Below are 18221 nucleotides of genomic sequence, written 5' to 3'. Positions count from 1 at the left end.
GTTGATAATGCTCCTAAAAACTAAATAATAACAACAACAGTAGAAACCTATAACCGTGATTCATGCCATGCTTGCCATCAAAGTTGCCAGCCACACATAGCTTCCAACTTTCCAGATTTAGAGTGGAGATTCCATCTTATTTTTACTTGATTTCGACCCCATCTCACCATTATAATATAGTTGATGACAGAGTTTCTCCATCAATTTTGCAAAAAAACTGTTTTCCTCTTTCTTTCTTTCTTTCTACAAAAAAATTTTAAAACTATGTTAAAATTGAAATAAAAAAATGTGACTTTCTTATTTTTGTTAATGAATTGGCCACCAAGTATGCCAGTTTACATTCAAAATATAAATGTGAAATAATAGCATTATTCTCAGTAAGATGTCAAATAAATACAATGTAAAATTTCAGATGTGCAAGATATCCATGCATTGTAAAATCTGAAAAAAAGGTAACATGGAGGTGAATCACCTCCATGTTACCTTTTTTTCAGAAATCACCTCCATGTTTTGTACATGGAGGTGATTTTTCAATTTTAAATGGCAGGAAATGCAACATAAAAATAGGTATAGCGTTTCATAGTAATGATGATGTCATAAACGACAAATGTTTATTCACAACTTTTGTCATAGAAAATAATCTTCCTCTCAGTACTCTTGATCATGCAGGCACTTTTTTTAGAAACAATACAAAAAACAGTTATGGAAGAACAAAAATAGCAGGCATTGCAAAATTGCAGGTTAGCAAAACTGCATGAATAGTAGTAATGGCTCTGAAAAATGGGCCATTTTCAATTGCAACAGATGGCAGTATTCAGAGTGATTCCCTCTGTATCCCATTCTGGTGGTGACCTTTCATAATAATAAAAATATTATGAAATATTATTAATAATAAAATTAAAAATAAATTTATTGTCAAATTGAAAGCAGCTTGCTCTCATTGCCAGCACCGGAAGGTGACTGTGGACAACATTGGACATCTGAATAACTTGAAAGCATGTAGAATTCCTTCAAAAAAAAAAAAAGTTGCCTGGCACTTTATAATGTTAAGTGTCGATAATGCTTCTGTTATGGTAAGCCAGAGCTGGAGTGGCAAGGGAATTAAAAGAGAAGTTGAGCACTTGGTAGTAGTAAGCAGTCTTTATCATCTTATTAATTAGTGGGATTAATTAAAGGGAGCTGATTGCCTTCCTGTGAAGGTTAGTGAATATTTGCCAGACATTTACTGCAGCTTAGAAAGAAGCTCTAAAAGGGAAGACAGATTTAAGTAATTTCAACAGTGCATGCCAAACATTTGTGTACAGAGTGGCTGTCTCTGGTTAAATGTGTAACTAGACTGGTATAACAGTAACAAACTTTGGCAAATCTGTTTAAGGAAGAGGTGAGAAAAGCCATATAAGCACTTTTCAGTGTTACGAAATTGAAAAGTACAACAAAGAATCATCCAGTTCATGAACCAAAAGAAGTTTTACTTAACTTGTGCAGAAAGTCTATTCGTGTTCCTCTCTTCTGGCTTGAATAAAGCAATTTACTTGTTTCTTTTAAATGTTATCCCAACATGACCAAACAGTTCTTTTCTTCAGTCCAATGTACCTCACATTCGTGTACTGAGTAAGATCATTACTTGTAGATAGATTGAAGAATGTTATATACAGATTTATTTTTTCAATAGTTTTAAATCTTCTTCCAAAATAGAAGTTGATTACCAAACTAAACCAGAAGGATGATTCTGAATTAGCCATAGGCATTTAATTGCTGAACTGCATGATGCACAAGTTCCCATTGAAAAAATTATGTTCTTATAAATGTAGAGGTAGCACTAACTTGGCAGTGCATCATTTTCAACAAATTTGAAACTTTTTATGGACAAGTTTTGTACTTCTTAGTGATGTTAAAGATAAAGAAACAAATGAAGCAGTAAATATTTTGCAACATCAGTTCTGTTAGTTTCACTGTGAGAACCCACCAGATGCTTTATGAAAGAAGAAATAAATGATGTTGGTGGTCCTTGGTTGGGAAATTGGCGAGTGCAGAAGAAGATGGTTGGTTAATTTTTTATGGCACATCAGTAGCTCACAAGGAAACATGAAATATAGCAAATTATCCCAAGTTATTCTTGGCATTTTAATAACTCCTCATTGCAATGCCAAGTGTCAGAGAATATTTAACCAGGTGAAAAAAAAAAAGAAAGAAAAAACTGAATTCTGACTGTGATGCTTTGGAAATTCTCTTGATAGCTGTGGCTGAACTGCAGTGCCTTTGTTATAAACAAAACTCTGTCTCGATATTTCTGAAGAGGCGCAAAGTCTGCAACAGTATCTTTCTTGAAGTAATCATCAGTTTATATCTAATTGATATCTAACAGACAATCCGAACTGAAATCCATACATAGAGAACACCTAGGTAAGTAAATGTTTGAAAGTATACGCTACTGGGAAAAAGTCCTATTGCTGTATTTTAATATAAAATGTGTATTCTGTCAGTGAAATATAATTTCTAGTCCAGTGGTGAACTTTACAAAAACCTTCCTTTTTTCTGAAAAATTTCTGGTTTTCCTCCTGCTTACCTCCTAAATCTATTGTTTTCCTGCTTCCTGAATCTCCTATTTTCCTCTTTCCTGAATCTCCTATTTTCCTCTTTCCTGATCTCCAGCTTTTAAAAATCAAAAGTTAGCACCATGATAAAGAGTTATCCAAGGATAAGGATATCACAAATAAAGAGTTACATGTGGAATCAACTGCTTTCCTTTCTGTGGGAAGCAGCTGAATTCATGCCATGAAAAATCCACGTGGTTCTGAGGGTTAAATGAGGATCCACTCACTGTTAAGGTGTTCCTAATAAAGTGGCTACATACACATCTGAAGTAACAGATGGCATTACTTTAAACAACTTTTTGAAATGGTGGTTCCTTAATGCTTAGAATCTGCTGTATTTTTCATTAAGCTTTTGAAATTTATAGCATCAACTAATTATGCACTCTGAATCAGTGTCATTTATTTTTCTTTAAATCTAACAAGCAAAAAGGTGCTTATCTCTTTTTTATTCTCAGTCACTGATTTATACTGATTATCTTTTTTAATTTCAGTGAGCCCCATTCTAGGTTCTATGCTGCACAAATAGTACTCGCATTTGAATATCTTCACAGCTTGGATCTGATTTATCGGGATCTTAAGCCAGAGAACCTTTTAATAGATCAGCAGGGTTACATAAAGGTATAAATTCTACTTTTGTTGTCAAGCTAAGTGATATTATAAATATGAATTGATTGTATTAAAAATTTATCCTATGCCTGTTTTTCAACCATGATTGAAAGTCAGTGTTGGCTTAATTGGCTGTGTTGAGTAAATAGTGACATACAGATGTGGATTATTACAAAACATTACATAATGATCTAATTATTCTGCTCCATCCATATTCTGGTTTAATATGAAGTTCTATTAAACCAGAGCATAGATAATCAGAGAGAGAGAGAGAGAGATCATGATTTTTCAATAGCAGAGAGAATCAGATTGGACTGTTTGTAACTAATATCATGGAAGAATTATGAAATTTTTGTATTTTTTGTATAAAAATGCAGATCATGCTAATTGCACATCACAATATGTTGATAATTACCTAGGAAGAAACTCTGTGGAATGATTATAAATTATTAGGGAACACTAAAAATGGTTAGGCAAGCTAAGGCATATTACAAGAGGTCTCTGGCTAAGAATACAAAGCAAAGCAAAGTAGCGACTTCTTTGTGTCCATTAATACTAGAAGGAAAGGGATGGGTCACAGTGGTCTACTAGATATGAATGACATAACTATTGATGAGCCTGTTCAGGTTGCTAAAAAAATGAATATATTTTTCATCTTGGTTTATTTCTGATATCTCCATCCCTAAAAACTTCTAAAGTTTTTAGGGATGGAGGTACCAGAAATAAACCAAGTTATTATAATTATAACTGGGAGGATAAATGATTTTGTGATAGCTGAGAGAAAAGTGGAAGAGAAATGGTTGAAGTTAAAAGTGAATAAGGCACCTGAAGCTTACAGAATTTAACTAGTTATATTAAAAGAAGCAGCAGAAAAAGTATGCAGACCTTTGGCCATCATTAGGAGAGCATCATCATTGAGTTCATGGGAGGTCCCTACAGATTGGAGATATGCAGATGTCTCCCCTATTTACAAAGGGGAATCGAAATGATTTCTTATAGACCTGTAAGCTTGATTTCTGTTCCCAAAAAAAATATTGGAGTCAGTGGTTAAAGAAGTAATCCTGAATCATCTTGACATGAATGCAGTTATACAGCAGTGACAGTGTGGATTTATTAAGGAGAGATCTTGTCTGATCAATTTAATTAGCTACTATGACACCGTAACAAAGTAACTGGATGCAAAAAAACAAATTTTAATATCATATACTTAGATTTCAGTAAAACTTTTGATATTGTTCCATATGAAAGACTGCTGTACAAATTGGAGTAGTGTGGGGTATTATGGGAAAGTTATTGCTGTGGATAAAGGGATGGTTGAGTGGCAGAAGACAGAGGGTGGTTTGTTAATGGGCACTGCTCTTCTTGGACTAATGTTATGAATAGAATCACTAGGGTTCAATGCCGGGCCCCTTGTTGTTTACTGTATTTATTAATGATATTGATTGAAGCATATCGAGTTTAATGTCTGAGATTTCTGACAGGAATCAGTGTGTAACTCCAACAAGACCTGGATAAATTAGGAAGATGGGCTGAAAAGTAGCAAGTGAGGTTTTATAATTATAAATGCAAGGTACTGCATGTCAGTAGCAGTAATCCCAGAATAACATACCACTTGGGTGGTACCACACTCAGGTACTGGAGGATGAAAAAGACCTAGGAGTAATTCTACAGTCCAAAATAAAGTTCTTTGAGCAGTGCAAACAGGCTGCTAGGACAGCTAATGTGGTTATGCCAGTGATGTATAGGAATTTTTCCAGAAGAGACAGGGAGGTGATTATCCCATTGTATATGGAAGTGGTTAGGGCACACCTTCAGCACTGAGTACAAGTCTGAAAGCCTCATTTTAGGATGGATGTAGAACTGTTGGAACTGGTGCAGAGAAGAGCAACAAAATTAGTTAAGGACCTAAAAGGGTATTCTTACCAAGAAAGACTGTTTCTGCATATTGTAGCATCTAGAAACTAGGCATCTGTGAGAGGACCTAATTGAAATGTTTAAAGCTTTGAATGGATTGAGTAAACTAGATGCCAATGGCATCCTTACTCTTTCTCAGACAAAACACATAAGGGGATGGATGTTTGCAAGATGTGTGAAAATTTGCTTTTATTCAGAGTAATTGATTGTTGGAACAGACTTCCATTTGATGTTGTGGTAATTCATATAAATTTAAGGAACAGAAAGAAATAGAATATTCAATAGAAAGTGCTATTGAACCAAGGTGTGGACAATCAGAGAGAGAGAGAGAGAGAGAGAACGAAAGATCATGATTTCTCAGCAGTAGAGTAAATTGGGTTGCTCTATTTGTAATTAATATCATGAAGTAGTTATGAAATTTTCATATATTTGTATAAAAAATGTAATTAAATATTGATCATGCTAATTCAAATCAAAATTTTATGTTGATAAAAGATATAAAATTACCTATGAAGTTTGGCTTTCAGATCGGATATATTCTTAGTAAGCTGTTGGAATAAAGTACAGATATCCATTGAAATGTATGATTAATAGATTACTAGAAATGGTCTTATAAAGCCTTGGAAATCTTGGAAATAATTTTTTCATAAATATGATTCTTAGAATAAAGTAGAAGGAAATCATTTGATATAACTGAATGTTATGATTATAGCCTGCTTTGCATTTTAGTATTAGCCATATAGTGCAAGTAAACTACAGATGTTTGGTTTATTAGCCAAAAAAGATAAAGAAATAATAATAAAATATATAAAAAGAAAAACTATCTGTATGTTTCCCTCCTCACAGATTACATTTGAATTCCAGTAATTAGCGACTCGCTGGCTAAAAGAAAATTTTTATAATTCAGTAAAAATCTCTTAACCCATAATTTGAATTTATGGGTCCTGGTTCTGGTATAATTTATAACTATAAAAATTTCACCTTCATTCATATTACTGTCCCCTCTCAGAGCCTTATAGACCTCAGTCTAGTCTCCTTTTAAGTAGATTATATCTTTGAACCCTTTCAAGAAGATCAATATCTCCCCCCCCCCTCTAGGTGCAGTCTTACAGTTGTCTTATACAGTCGCATTATGACCTCCTTATATATATATATATATATATATTACCGGCAAAGTGTGAAAAGCTGGCATTCACAATGCCTTACGTTTTTAGGCAAAGTATGAAATGTCTGTTTTATTTTAATATATTACATACTTTCCCTAGGCATTGTATAGAATACTTAGGCATTATATAGAATGACAAATACTATTTCGGCAAAGTATGAGAAAGGCTTTTATTGAAAAGATGCATGTGAAAATGTAAGATACGGGGTTTTTCTACAGAAAGAGAAAAAGACCAGTGCTGAACTACCTGTTGCTACAAGGTAGACTGGAATAGCATTTTGAATTGCATTTAACTGCCTTTTTCGTATAAAAGCACTTCAATTTTCGGACTTGGTCTTGCAAGTACACCTCACAAACCCTTGGCCACTACCCATGGACTGAGCGGAAGCGGCTGACCAAAGAGCTATTTTGTGGTCAGGAATGTCTCCAACTCTCAGTAAGTCCTTGGGACATAAAGTGAATTGTGATCTGGCATAGAGTTGGTTTAAAATTCCTTCAGCAGTTCCAAGTCGGTAAAAACCATTGTCTGTCACACTCATAACAACCGCCATCAGATTACGCGAGTCACCTCGTCCCTTTTCAACGTCTGAGATAGGAACTCGCCCAGTGGCTCCCAAAGGTGCAGGAGGAAACTTTTTGTCGGAATCCATTTTCATTTTTTTGGCCTGTATTTCCAGATTCAATTTAGATCGAATTTTACCTTTGACAGCATTCTCAATATTGAAGCAAAGAGTACACAAAATATTAACATCATAGCCTTTTCACCATAAAAATGGTGAAAAGGCTATGATGGTTTCATGGAATTGAATTTTTATTCTATTAAACAGCAATTGTAATAAGCGAAAATCAGAGGAATATTATCCACAGGCTATAAAAATGAAGATATAACGCACAAGTTTATACCTTTGTTTTATCTTATCAATTAACGAAATTAAATTATACGTGAAAATCAGAAGAATCCACAGGTTAGCAAAATAAAAATAAATTTACGCTTATGCACATGGCTCAATTAATATACATACAGTACTAACTAAACGTAACACTTTATAACCTGATATTTCTGTTCACTGATTTTGTTTTGGATTGTAAAAACTAAAACAGTGAAAAAAGATAAGTATCAATCAATACCGAAGAAAATGGCATGCAGAAATTGCAACTAACATGATACGAAGTTTAGTTATAGGAATGAAGAGATTCTGAACATTTACAGAGTTTTATTTTACTGTACTTAAGTTATGGTCTTCTTCTTTTAAAAGGAAGCAGACTTTTAAAGGGAGAAAGGGTTTTTGTTAGCAAGGTTTTACGAGGTTGGAAAGTCAACCATAACAGAAATTAAAAACAAGGAAAAAATTTTAAAGTTTGCACTGAAGCTTGATTCAGATGATGGTGCAAAAAAATTAAAATAAAAATAAAAAATGAGAACAGCTAAATGGTCCATCCGTCGAAGGTGCTGTTTGTTGTTGTTGTTGGGTTCTGGGAGCATCAGCCAATACAGCCATATTGCTCCATGTATACTGTCTCTAACTTGCGTGTTCTGTGGTCAATTTTCTGTTTGCTGGATGAAAAACCCGAGTTTCGGGGAGAAAAACCATACTGACTTACTCAGCCACGTGAATAAGGCCCATAAAAATTCCTCCCTTCATTGATGGGAATTGAACTCTGTTCTTTTACACTTAGGGCGTGGAGGATGGTGATTTATGCCACCTCCCCACCCTAAGTGTAAAAGCTGGAGCAACAAGTTGAATACTGTTCAACTCAACTACTCTTGATTAAAAGAGTGAGAGATCTGGCAACAAAGAAACGCAGTTCGAAAATGGCTCGGCAAAATACACCGATGAGCCAAAACATTATGACCAGCAAGTCGTTATACAAATCGAAGCAACTGCAGGTGAACTACAGCATGGATCAGGACATGGTATAAAAACACTTGATACTGAGCTCCCTTAATCAGTGTTACTCTTGTTCTTCAGATGGGAAAGGCAGCAGACTTAAGCAAGTTTGACAAAGGCCAAATTGTAATGGCCAGATGACTGGGTTAGAGCATATCCGAAATGGCATGGCAGGTGGGATGCTCACAGTCAGCTGTGGTTAGTACCTACTGAAACTAGCCGAGTGGGTAAAGTACCTGCCCGGCAACCCAAAGGTCGCGGGTTCGATTCCCGCCTCGGGCTTGGATCAAAGTACTGCAAAAAACCTTGGGAGGTGCAATATGGCCACAGAAGCCGATGCGCCAACAACTACCAAATCAATCAAACCTACTGAAAGTGGTCTGAGGAGGGAAAACCCACAAAACGCTGGTGAGTTGTTGGACAACCGTGGCTCATCAATGCTCGAGGTGAGCGAAGGCTTTCCGTATGGTACGTGGCAACAGAAGGGCGACTGTAGTGCAACTCTCCATTAAGTGAAATGCCGGTAATGGGAGTGATGTGTCACAACATACAGTACGTCAAACCCTGCTGAAAATGGGGCTGCTTAGCTGCAGGCCATTCCAAGTTCCCATGCTAACCATGGTTCACTGGCAGCAGCGCCTACAATGGGCAAGCGAGCATCGAAACTGGACCTTGAGTGATTGGAAGAAGGTCGTCTGGTCCAATGAATCACATTTCCTGTTGCACCATGTGGACGGCCGGGTACGTGTGCAATGTTTACCTGGGGAAGTGATGGCGCCTGGATGCACCGTGGGACAAAAACAAGCTGGTGGCGGCAGTTTCATGCTTCAGGCAATGTTCTGCTGGGATACCCTGGGCCTAGTCATCCGTGTGCTGAGCACTCTGATGTCTACCACCTACCTAAATATCATTGCTGACCAGGTACATCCTTCCGTGGCAGTGGTCTTCCCCTCTGGCGGTGCCATCTTTCAGCAGGATAATGCACCATGCCACACCGCCCGGATTGTTCGAGATTGGTTTGCGGAACATGAGAAAGACTTCCAGGTATTTCCCTGGCCTCCAAATTCCTCAGACATCAATCCCATTGAGCATCTGTGGTTTGTGTTGGAACAGCAACTCCGATCTGCTTGTTACATGTTGGTACCAGATACCACAAGACACATTTAGAAATCTTGTAGCATCCATGCCTTGCTGGGTATGAGCTGTTTTGTCTGCATGTGGAGGACCAACATCATATTAGGTAGGTGATCATAATGTTTTGGCTCATCGGTGTATAAGTAATTATTTTTGTCAAAGGCCTGTACATATGTGTGATTATTTATTTTATTTATTTATTATTATTTTTAAATTTTTTTTGGTGGCTCTCAGGTGTGGGCAGCCTGGGAGCAGCATTGCTGGCACCCACCGATATAGCACTACTTCTGGTGGGTGTGGGATTTTTGTGCATGAGCCACTTAAAAGAGAAGACCAGGCCCAGTGCCAAGTGAATATGGGTGGTTATCAGGGTCTCTTCGCCACGGGGGAGCAGCTGTGCAGGTGCCAGCTGCTCCCTGGTGGCGAGGAGACCTTCCATACAGGTCTATTTTGCAGAGGTTCTGCACAAAGTCAGCTTATCAGGTGGAGATAGACGGAAGTCTAGGTGCCACCTTAGACATAATAATAATAATGTACATATGTGTTATTATGGCTGAAAGTTCAATTTGTTTTGTTACCTATGAATAAAAATACGTAAGTACAACTTAGTGTTTTTATTTCTAAACTTACTGAACTTTTTTTTTGTCTCCAGAACTGTATTTTTGATAAGTTCGAAAATCAGAACAAATCGGAAGTCCAAACTATCCCTGATCCCAATTAGTTCATGTTATCGAGGCTCTACTGTACAAAGTTGTGAGTAAGAGTAATTCACACCTTTGTACTTTTCTCATATGGACATCCCTTTTCTGTTTTCACCAAACAAGTCTTTCAAGAAGCTCTCCTTAAATGTAGCTTTCAAAGCTGAACACAGTATTTCAGATGCAGTCTTACTATTGTAACTGGCGGCTCCGTAACCAGGTGGGCAGGAGCAGCAGTGCGTAGCACACGCTTCTTGATTAGACCGGGGTTCGAGCCCGTGACCACCAAATACGGAGGATGCGGAAAGGTCAGGGAATGACCACCGCATATCCCTGGAGCAATATGGCCTTAGTTGCTAATGCTCCTAAAAACCAAAACAACAACAACAACTATTGTAATTGAACTATAACCTCCTTCTTACAAGATGCAAAATGTATAATAAATCATTGATGCAGCATGCAGCTAAAATCCAAATCTTTATAAAACTAAAAAATAAATAAAGTCATAAAATTAAGAACAAAATAGACACAATAAAAGCCCTAAAAACAGGAGTAGCTTTCAATTGAAATGCTTCTTTGTTAATTTTGACAACATAATTATGACACTTACTATACCAGGATTATCACATGTGAATGGGACAAAGCCATGCTCAATAGCAAAAGGATGAGTAGGAAAAGAGAGCCCTTTTATTGTGTCTATGTTATTTATCAGTTTTATCACTTTTATTTGTACAGGCACTCAAATTTTTTTATGAGTGCTTAAAAATATATACAGCTAGGTCGCGATTAATGCGATATTCGATTTAGTGCGAAAAGTGTAACAATATCAGGTCACGTTTAATGCGAACCAAAATTCAGTTAATGCGAAGCTAGCCTCGTATTAGACGATTATCCTTGATTAGTCTTGCATTAGGCGCTGTTACACTTGTTTAACTTGGTGTGTGCATGTGCTACTACCTGTCGTAATATACATAGTTTTCGTGATTTGTTTTAAGAAGTGCCCTTGACAAAATGGACAAAAGGAAGATTCCTTCAGATAAAACCACTATGAACACACACAAAAAAAGGGCTCATTATTAGATTAGAGCAAAAAATTGATGTCATTGAACGACATGAATGTGGTCATAGCAACTCTAAAATAGGACGAGATGTCGGAATGCCTGAATCTATGGTACGGAATATTATAAAACACACAGGAGAAATAAAAGAAAAATGTAAAGTTGAATCAGCTTTTTGTAGTTTGCAAACATCTACAAGGAATAGAAGTATTACTATGATAAAAATGGAGCATATTTTAACTGTATGGATTGAGGATTGCAATCAAAAATGCATTTCTCTTATCAGAGCAGCCATTCAGACAAAATGTTTAAATTTGTTTAAGAGAGTGAAAGAAAAAAATAATGAAGTAGAAGAAATGTTTAGTGCAAGTGCTGGTTGATTTGATTGATTTAAAAATAGAGTTCAGCTGCATAAAGTTAAAATTACCGGTGAGGTGGCCAGTACAGATGAGGATGCAGCATCTAAATATCCTGATGTTTAAAAAAAAATAATCGAAGATGGTGGATACACTGATCAACAAATATTTAACATGGATGAAACTGGTTTATTCTGGAAAAGGATGCCTTCCAGAACTTACATTTCTAAAAAAGGAAAAACTCAACCTGGATTTAAAGTGTCTAAAGATTGTCTAACACTTTTATTGGGAGGCAATGCTCAAGGCGATTTTAAATTGAAACTGATGCTTGTTTATCGGTCTCCAAATCCTCGTGCTCTAAAAGGCTAGAACTATATATCACTTCAAGTTATTTGGCGATCAGATAAGAAAGCATGGGTAACCCTAGCTGTGTTCACTGACTGGTCTTCAAGCAATTTTTGCCCAGGTGTTGAAAAATATTGCAAGGAAAGCAACATTGCATTTAAAGTTCTACAAATTTTGGATAATGCTTCAGGTCATCCAACTACACTCGGTTCATTATGTGAAAATGTAAAAATCATTTTTTTCCCGCCAAACACAACATCTTTGTTGCAGCCCATGTATCAAGGGACCATCGCAACATTTAAGGCCTACTACGTAAGAAAACAACTACATACCTACTATAATAAGACAACTCAGCGTTGTTATGGGCCTATATGAGAGCTTGAAGGACAGGGTGGATGCCCTCGAAGGATCTAAATTGAGGGGCCCATCAAGCTCTCAACTGCCCACATCAATGCCACAGCTTGCACTTGGTATTCACGCAACACAGCGGCAACCCCCAAGGCAGAATGCGCTGGTCCCACAGGAACTAGTAGTTGTTGGTGACTCTATTGTCAGGGAAACGGGGAACATGCTTTGTAAAAAGGATAGGTGGAACAAGACCAGGGTATGTCTGCCAGGGGCAAAGGTTGATTATGTAGAGCAGATATCATCTTTTAAGGGCACAAAAAGTGATATTTGTACATGTTGGCACTAATGATATTAAGAGTAGGAGACCAGTAGAATTACTTAACAAGTACAGGTCACTGTTGCAAAAAAGTCATTAATTAGGGTTGAATTTGAAAGTGTCTGCAATTCTGCCCAGACACGATAGGAGGGAGTATATGATGAGAGCCTTGTTGATCAATTCGGCCCTGGAAAGATTGTGCAAGGCTCAAGGGGTAGCATTTTTTCAGCCTGGTCTGTACTTGTTAACAGGAGAGACTGCTTCTACAGGGATGGGATACACTTAAATAGAAAGGGTGCAAGAATATTTGCTGATGCTATCGAGGCAGTGTTAGGTGGGTCGGAAAACTGATAGCTTGGGGAGGATACAAGGACTAATAGATTAACAGCAGCCACTGGCAGAGGTGAAAGTGATTCTTGCACTGCTTCTATTGGAATGAGCAGCAGCCTGGAAAACAAGATGCAGGCCATTTCAGAGACTGCTGGAAGTCATTGTGGTACAAGTAAACACATGGGTTGTGTTAGGGTACCTAAGAATAGGAACAGGTGCATGTATACTTGCATGTACACCAATGCTAGGAGTTTGGTAAATAAATTTGATGAATTTGATGTATTGCTCAAAACATCAAAGACAGATATTGTTGGGATATCAGAGACGTGGTGTCACACAGATATAAGGAATGCAGAACTGGAATTTGGGGAGGACAATGGGTACAGAAAGGATAGACAGGATAGGAAGGGAGGAGGAGTTATGCTATTAGTTAAGAATCACATAAAATCCAAGGAAGTGAAGCCAGTCATCATCGCTGGACAGTGCAGTGTCGAGTCAGATTGGTGTGACATAAGCATTGGGAGATCAAAATTGAGAGTAGGAGTGTGCTATAATGTGCTATATAGACCTAATGACTCTGATGAGTATAATAGGAAACTGTACAGGGAAATAGAGTGGGCCAGTAAATCAAGAGAGTCTTATAATGGGGGATTTTAATTTCCCAGATATTGACTCGAATTTGTGGGTTGGTCACTCACACACTAGCAAGGCTTTTGTGGATTTATTGGATGATTGTTTTCTACATCAGCATGCTCGGGAGGCAACTAGAGGGAGTAATACTCTTGATCTGATAATCAGTAGTGATTCTTCATGCATTAAGAATCTGCAGATAAAAGAAACCACTAGGTGACAGTGATCACAATGTGCTGAAGTTAGATTTACTCAAAGAGGTAACTACTATTAAGGGTAAAGGGAAGGGTTTTTTACTTTCGCAAAGGCGACTACGGTGGTGTGAGACAGTATTTAAATTCTATACAGTGGAATCAACTGATGATGTTACCAACAGCAAATTCAAAATGGGAAGCATTCAAAGAACTTATCTTGGAAGCTACTAGGCTTTACATACCAACTAAGAAATATTGTTCAATGTTTAGGCCTAAATGGATGTCAGATGAACTAATGAGACATATGGCAGAGAAGAAAAATGCATGTGATACATATAAATTAATGGGTGACATGGAAGCCTATGATAGATGTAAGCTGGTCTGTAACCAAGTCACAAAGGAGATTAGGCAGGCAAAGGCAGATTATGAGAAATCCTTGGCAAAGGATGCAAAGAAAAACAGAAAAGAGTTCTTTACCTATGTAAACTCCAGAAGGAAAGGGATGAATCAGATTGGTCCACTGGATATTGATGGTTCAACAGTTGAGGATCCTGCTCAGGTGGTTAACAAACTAAACGAGTATTTTGCATCGACATTCACACATGAGGAGTTATTCAGCAAGGGGAATGCCAGAGGTGAAGTAAACTCTGGCAGTGAGCTAGATGGTTTTGTAATAACTGAGAGGGAAGTGGAGGAGAAATTGTTGAGGATAAACATAAAAAAGGCACCCAGGGTGGATGGGATCTATACAGTTATATTAAAGGAGGCAGCAAAGGAAGTAAGCAAACCGTTAGCCATAATTATGAGAGCTTCTTTGGACTTCTTCTCAGGGGAGGTACCCATAGACTGGAGATGTGCAAATGTGACCCCAATTTACAAAGGAGGATCAAAGGTTGACACAAGTAATTATAAACCTATAAGTTTAACTTCTGTTCCAGGAAAATTAATGGAGGCACTAGTTAAAGAAGCACTGCAGGATCATGTAGACAGGACTTCAGTTATAGCTCGGACACAGCATGGTTTTGTTAAGGGAAAGTCTTGCCTGACCAATTTGATTGGATACTATGAAGCAGTCACAAAAGAACTGGATCCAGGGAACAACTTTGATATTAGATATTTGGATCTTAGAAAGCTTTTGACACTGTTGCACATGGAAGACTGCTGCACAAATTGGAGCAGTGTGGCATTGGAGGAAAATTGCTGCTATGGATAAAGGGATGGTTGAGGAGGAGAAGACAGAGAGTGGTAATCAGTGCACACTGCTCATCGTGGACTAATGTTATTAGTGGAGTCGCTCAGGGTTCAGTGTTGGGTCCATTATTGTTTTCTAGCCGACCGGGCTAGCCGGGTGGGTAAAGTGCCTGCCTGGCAACCCAAAGGTCGCAGGTTCAATTCCCGCCTCGGGCTTCGATCAAAGTACTGCAAAAACCTTGGGAGGTGCATTATTCCGACAGAAGCCTAGGTGCCAACAACTACAAAAAAAAAAAATATATATATATATATTGTTTTCTGTATTTATAAATGATATTGATGATGGTATATCAAGCTTAATGTCCAAGTTTGCAGACGATACAAAGGTTGCCAGGGTTGTTAAGGACACTACTGACGCTATTCTGTTGCAACAGGATCTGGAAAGGTTGGAAGGTGGCAAATGAAGTTTAACATTGACAAATGTAAAGTAGTATATATAGGAAACAGTAACCCCAGAGCAACGTATCAACTCTGTGATACTACACAGACAGTGGTATGGAATGAAAAGGACCTGGGGGTAATTGTGCAGGCAGATATGAACTTCTCTGAGCAGTGCAGACAGGCTGCAAGAGTAGCTCATGGTGTCTTATCAATGATATATACAGGATTTTTTCTAGCAGGGATAAGGAGGTGATTATTCCCTTGTATAAGGCAATGGTCAGGCCACACCTTGAGTACTGTATACAGGTCTGGAGGCCTCATTTCAAGAAGGATGTAGAGCTGCTGGAACGAGTACAGAGAAGGGCAACAAGATTTGTGAATAGAACAAAGGGTTGCTCTTATGAAGAAAGGCTCAAGCTTTGCAAATTACAGTGTCTGTAGACTAGCCACCGGCGAGGTGATCTGATAGAGATGCATAAAGCCTTGAATGGTTTGAGCATGCTCAATGCTGATGGGATTCTTCGTCTTGCTCAGAATAATCACCTGAGAGGGCATAAATTCAAATTGAGGAAAGACTGATGTAGGATAGATGTGTGGAAATTTGCCTTTAGCCAGCGGATAATTGGTTGGTGGAACAGACTTCCATCCCTTGTCATGGAAGTTGATAGCCTAAATAAATTTAAGGCTCAGCTGGACAGGTATTTTGAACGAACGGAGGGGTGAAATGGGAGTGTTTTGTTTTTTTTGGCTGATGCTGCATAAGCTTGCTTTCTTGCATCATATTCCTCTACTAATGCTAATGCTAAAAAAACATTTGAACAGGCAATCGCTAAAACTACAGGAGATGATGCAATTTCCTTAACAGAGTTCTGGAAAAATTATAACATTAGACATGCAATAGAAAATATTCAGCATGCTTGGCAACAAATAACTGCACACAACATGTGTGGAAGCGCATTTTGTCTCATTGTGCAAATAGGAGTGGTTTTGAAGAAACTGTTATAGAAGAAATAACTAATATTGGAAGAGAACTTGGATTTGATGAACTAAAAAATGACGATTTTCGGGAACCGCTCAATTCACACTCGGAAGAATTGACTGATGATGATCTCCTACTTTTAGATCAACAAAGAGCATTTGAAGAAGCCGATGGTGATGCTGAAGAACGAGATAATGTGCAAGTGAAGGAGTTCACTCTCAAGGAATTAGAAGATATCTTTCGTGCTGTAGAAGTCGTGAAGCGACTATAACTTTAATTATAACTTTGAATAGTGTAAATTCGAATAATACGACTACTTCATGGGATTCATTAGTCGCACTAATCGCGACCTAGCTGTATACTATACTTCATAAAAGTTCATATTTATTGTATGTTTTTTCATGTATCCTTTCTGAAATAAATCAGATAACTGATGACTGTTTTTTTTTTTTTTTTTAATGATCCCATATTTCTAAATGAGGCATTGTGTATCACAGGAAAGCCAGTTTGTGTTACAGCATATAAAGGTGGATGTGAAGAAAGCGTGAAAAGGTGAAATGGACAAATAGGATTAGAAATGAGATTTGAGAGAAGGAGAAAATAGAAGCATGATAAAAATTGGATTGGATGTGTACTAAGAGTAAGGAAAGTTTAGGGGGTGTAATTGAAAGGGAGGTGACAGAAAGAGACAGAGAAAGAAGGAGAATTAGAATATTGGATGATTTGATAGTGTGTGTGTTTCATGAGCTGAAAAAGAGAACTAAGAATAGTGAGAAATGGGGACATCATTGATTTCTAACCTTCAAAGACTTGCCATGTGGCAGGAACATGTGATGATGATATAAATAGGCAGCAAGAAACATATTATTGATGCTATGAACTTACATATGTTTGTTTGTTTGTTATTTGGTTTTTAGGAGCATTAGCAACTAAGGCCATATTGCTCCGGGATATGCGGTGATCATTCCCTGACCTTTCCGCATCCTCCGTATTTGGTGGTGACAGGCTCGAACCCCGGTCTAATCAAGAAGCGTGTGCTATGCACTGCTGCTCCTGAACGTACATATATAATATCAATAACAGTTATGTCATGTAGGCATGTTTTGTAGGTTTTGGTGGGTTTTTTTTTCATAAAGTGGTACAGTACTTCATTGCCCTTATTGCTGTTAAAAATATTACAATGTAAATGTAGAGTTGAAAAGTGATTGTGTATCACAGGAAAGCCAGTTTGTGTTACAGCATATAAAGGTGGATGTGAAGAAAGCTTGAAAAGGTGAAATGGAGAAATAGGATTAGAAATGAGATTTGAGAGAAGGAGAAAATAGAAGTATGATAAAAATTGAATTGGATGTGTACTAAGAGTAAAGAAAGTTTAGGGGGTGTAATTGAAAGGGAGGTGACAGAAAGAGACAGAGAAAGAAGGAGAATTAGAATATCGGATGATTTGATAGTGTGTGTGTGTGTGTTTCATGAGCTGAAAAAGAGAACTAAGAACAGAGAGAAATGGGGACATCATTGATTTCTGACCTTCATAGACTTGCCATGTGGCAGGAACATGTGATGATGATGATATAAATAGGCAGCAAGAAACATATTATTGATGCTATGAACTTACATATATAATATCAATAACAGTTATGTCGTGTAGGCATGTTTTGTAGGTTTTGGTGGGTTTTTTTCATAAAGTGGTACAGTACTTCATTACCCTTATTGCTGTTAAAAATATTACAATGTAAATGTAGAGTTGAAAAGTGATATTCCAATAATATCATAGTGAATTATTTAATTTAGCATTAAAACACAAATTAATCTTCCTTACTGATTTCCATTTGACACCATAAACTAACAAAACTTAATAAGAATGGAATGTCTTCTTTAATAAAATTTTAGGTCGTTAATATTTATTTGCATAACCATTTTATTACAATGTAAATCTTGAGTTGAAAAGTGATATTCCAATTATATCATAGTGAATTATTTAATTTAGTATTAAAACACAAATTAATCTTCCTTCCTGATTTCCATTTGCCATA

General features: G+C 37.3%; 1 protein-coding gene across 7 annotated transcripts in view; it reads left to right on the top strand.

The window, feature by feature from the left end:
* Positions 1-18221, top strand: part of Pka-C1 (Protein kinase, cAMP-dependent, catalytic subunit 1) — a 617895-nt gene that overhangs the window by 532873 nt on the left and 66801 nt on the right. For all 7 annotated transcript variants that reach the window (XM_090374346.1, XM_090374349.1, XM_090374348.1 and 4 more), the window contains one exon: positions 3086-3212. In XM_090374346.1, the coding sequence (XP_090230472.1) occupies positions 3086-3212 (127 nt within the window). The remainder of the gene's footprint in view (positions 1-3085; positions 3213-18221) is intronic.

Source organism: Mastigoproctus giganteus, chromosome 5, assembly GCF_048544385.1.
Source record: "Mastigoproctus giganteus isolate SK-2022 chromosome 5, ASM4854438v1, whole genome shotgun sequence".
Lineage (NCBI taxonomy): Eukaryota > Metazoa > Arthropoda > Arachnida > Uropygi > Thelyphonidae > Mastigoproctus > Mastigoproctus giganteus.
This window is presented reverse-complemented; position numbering and strand designations above follow the sequence as displayed.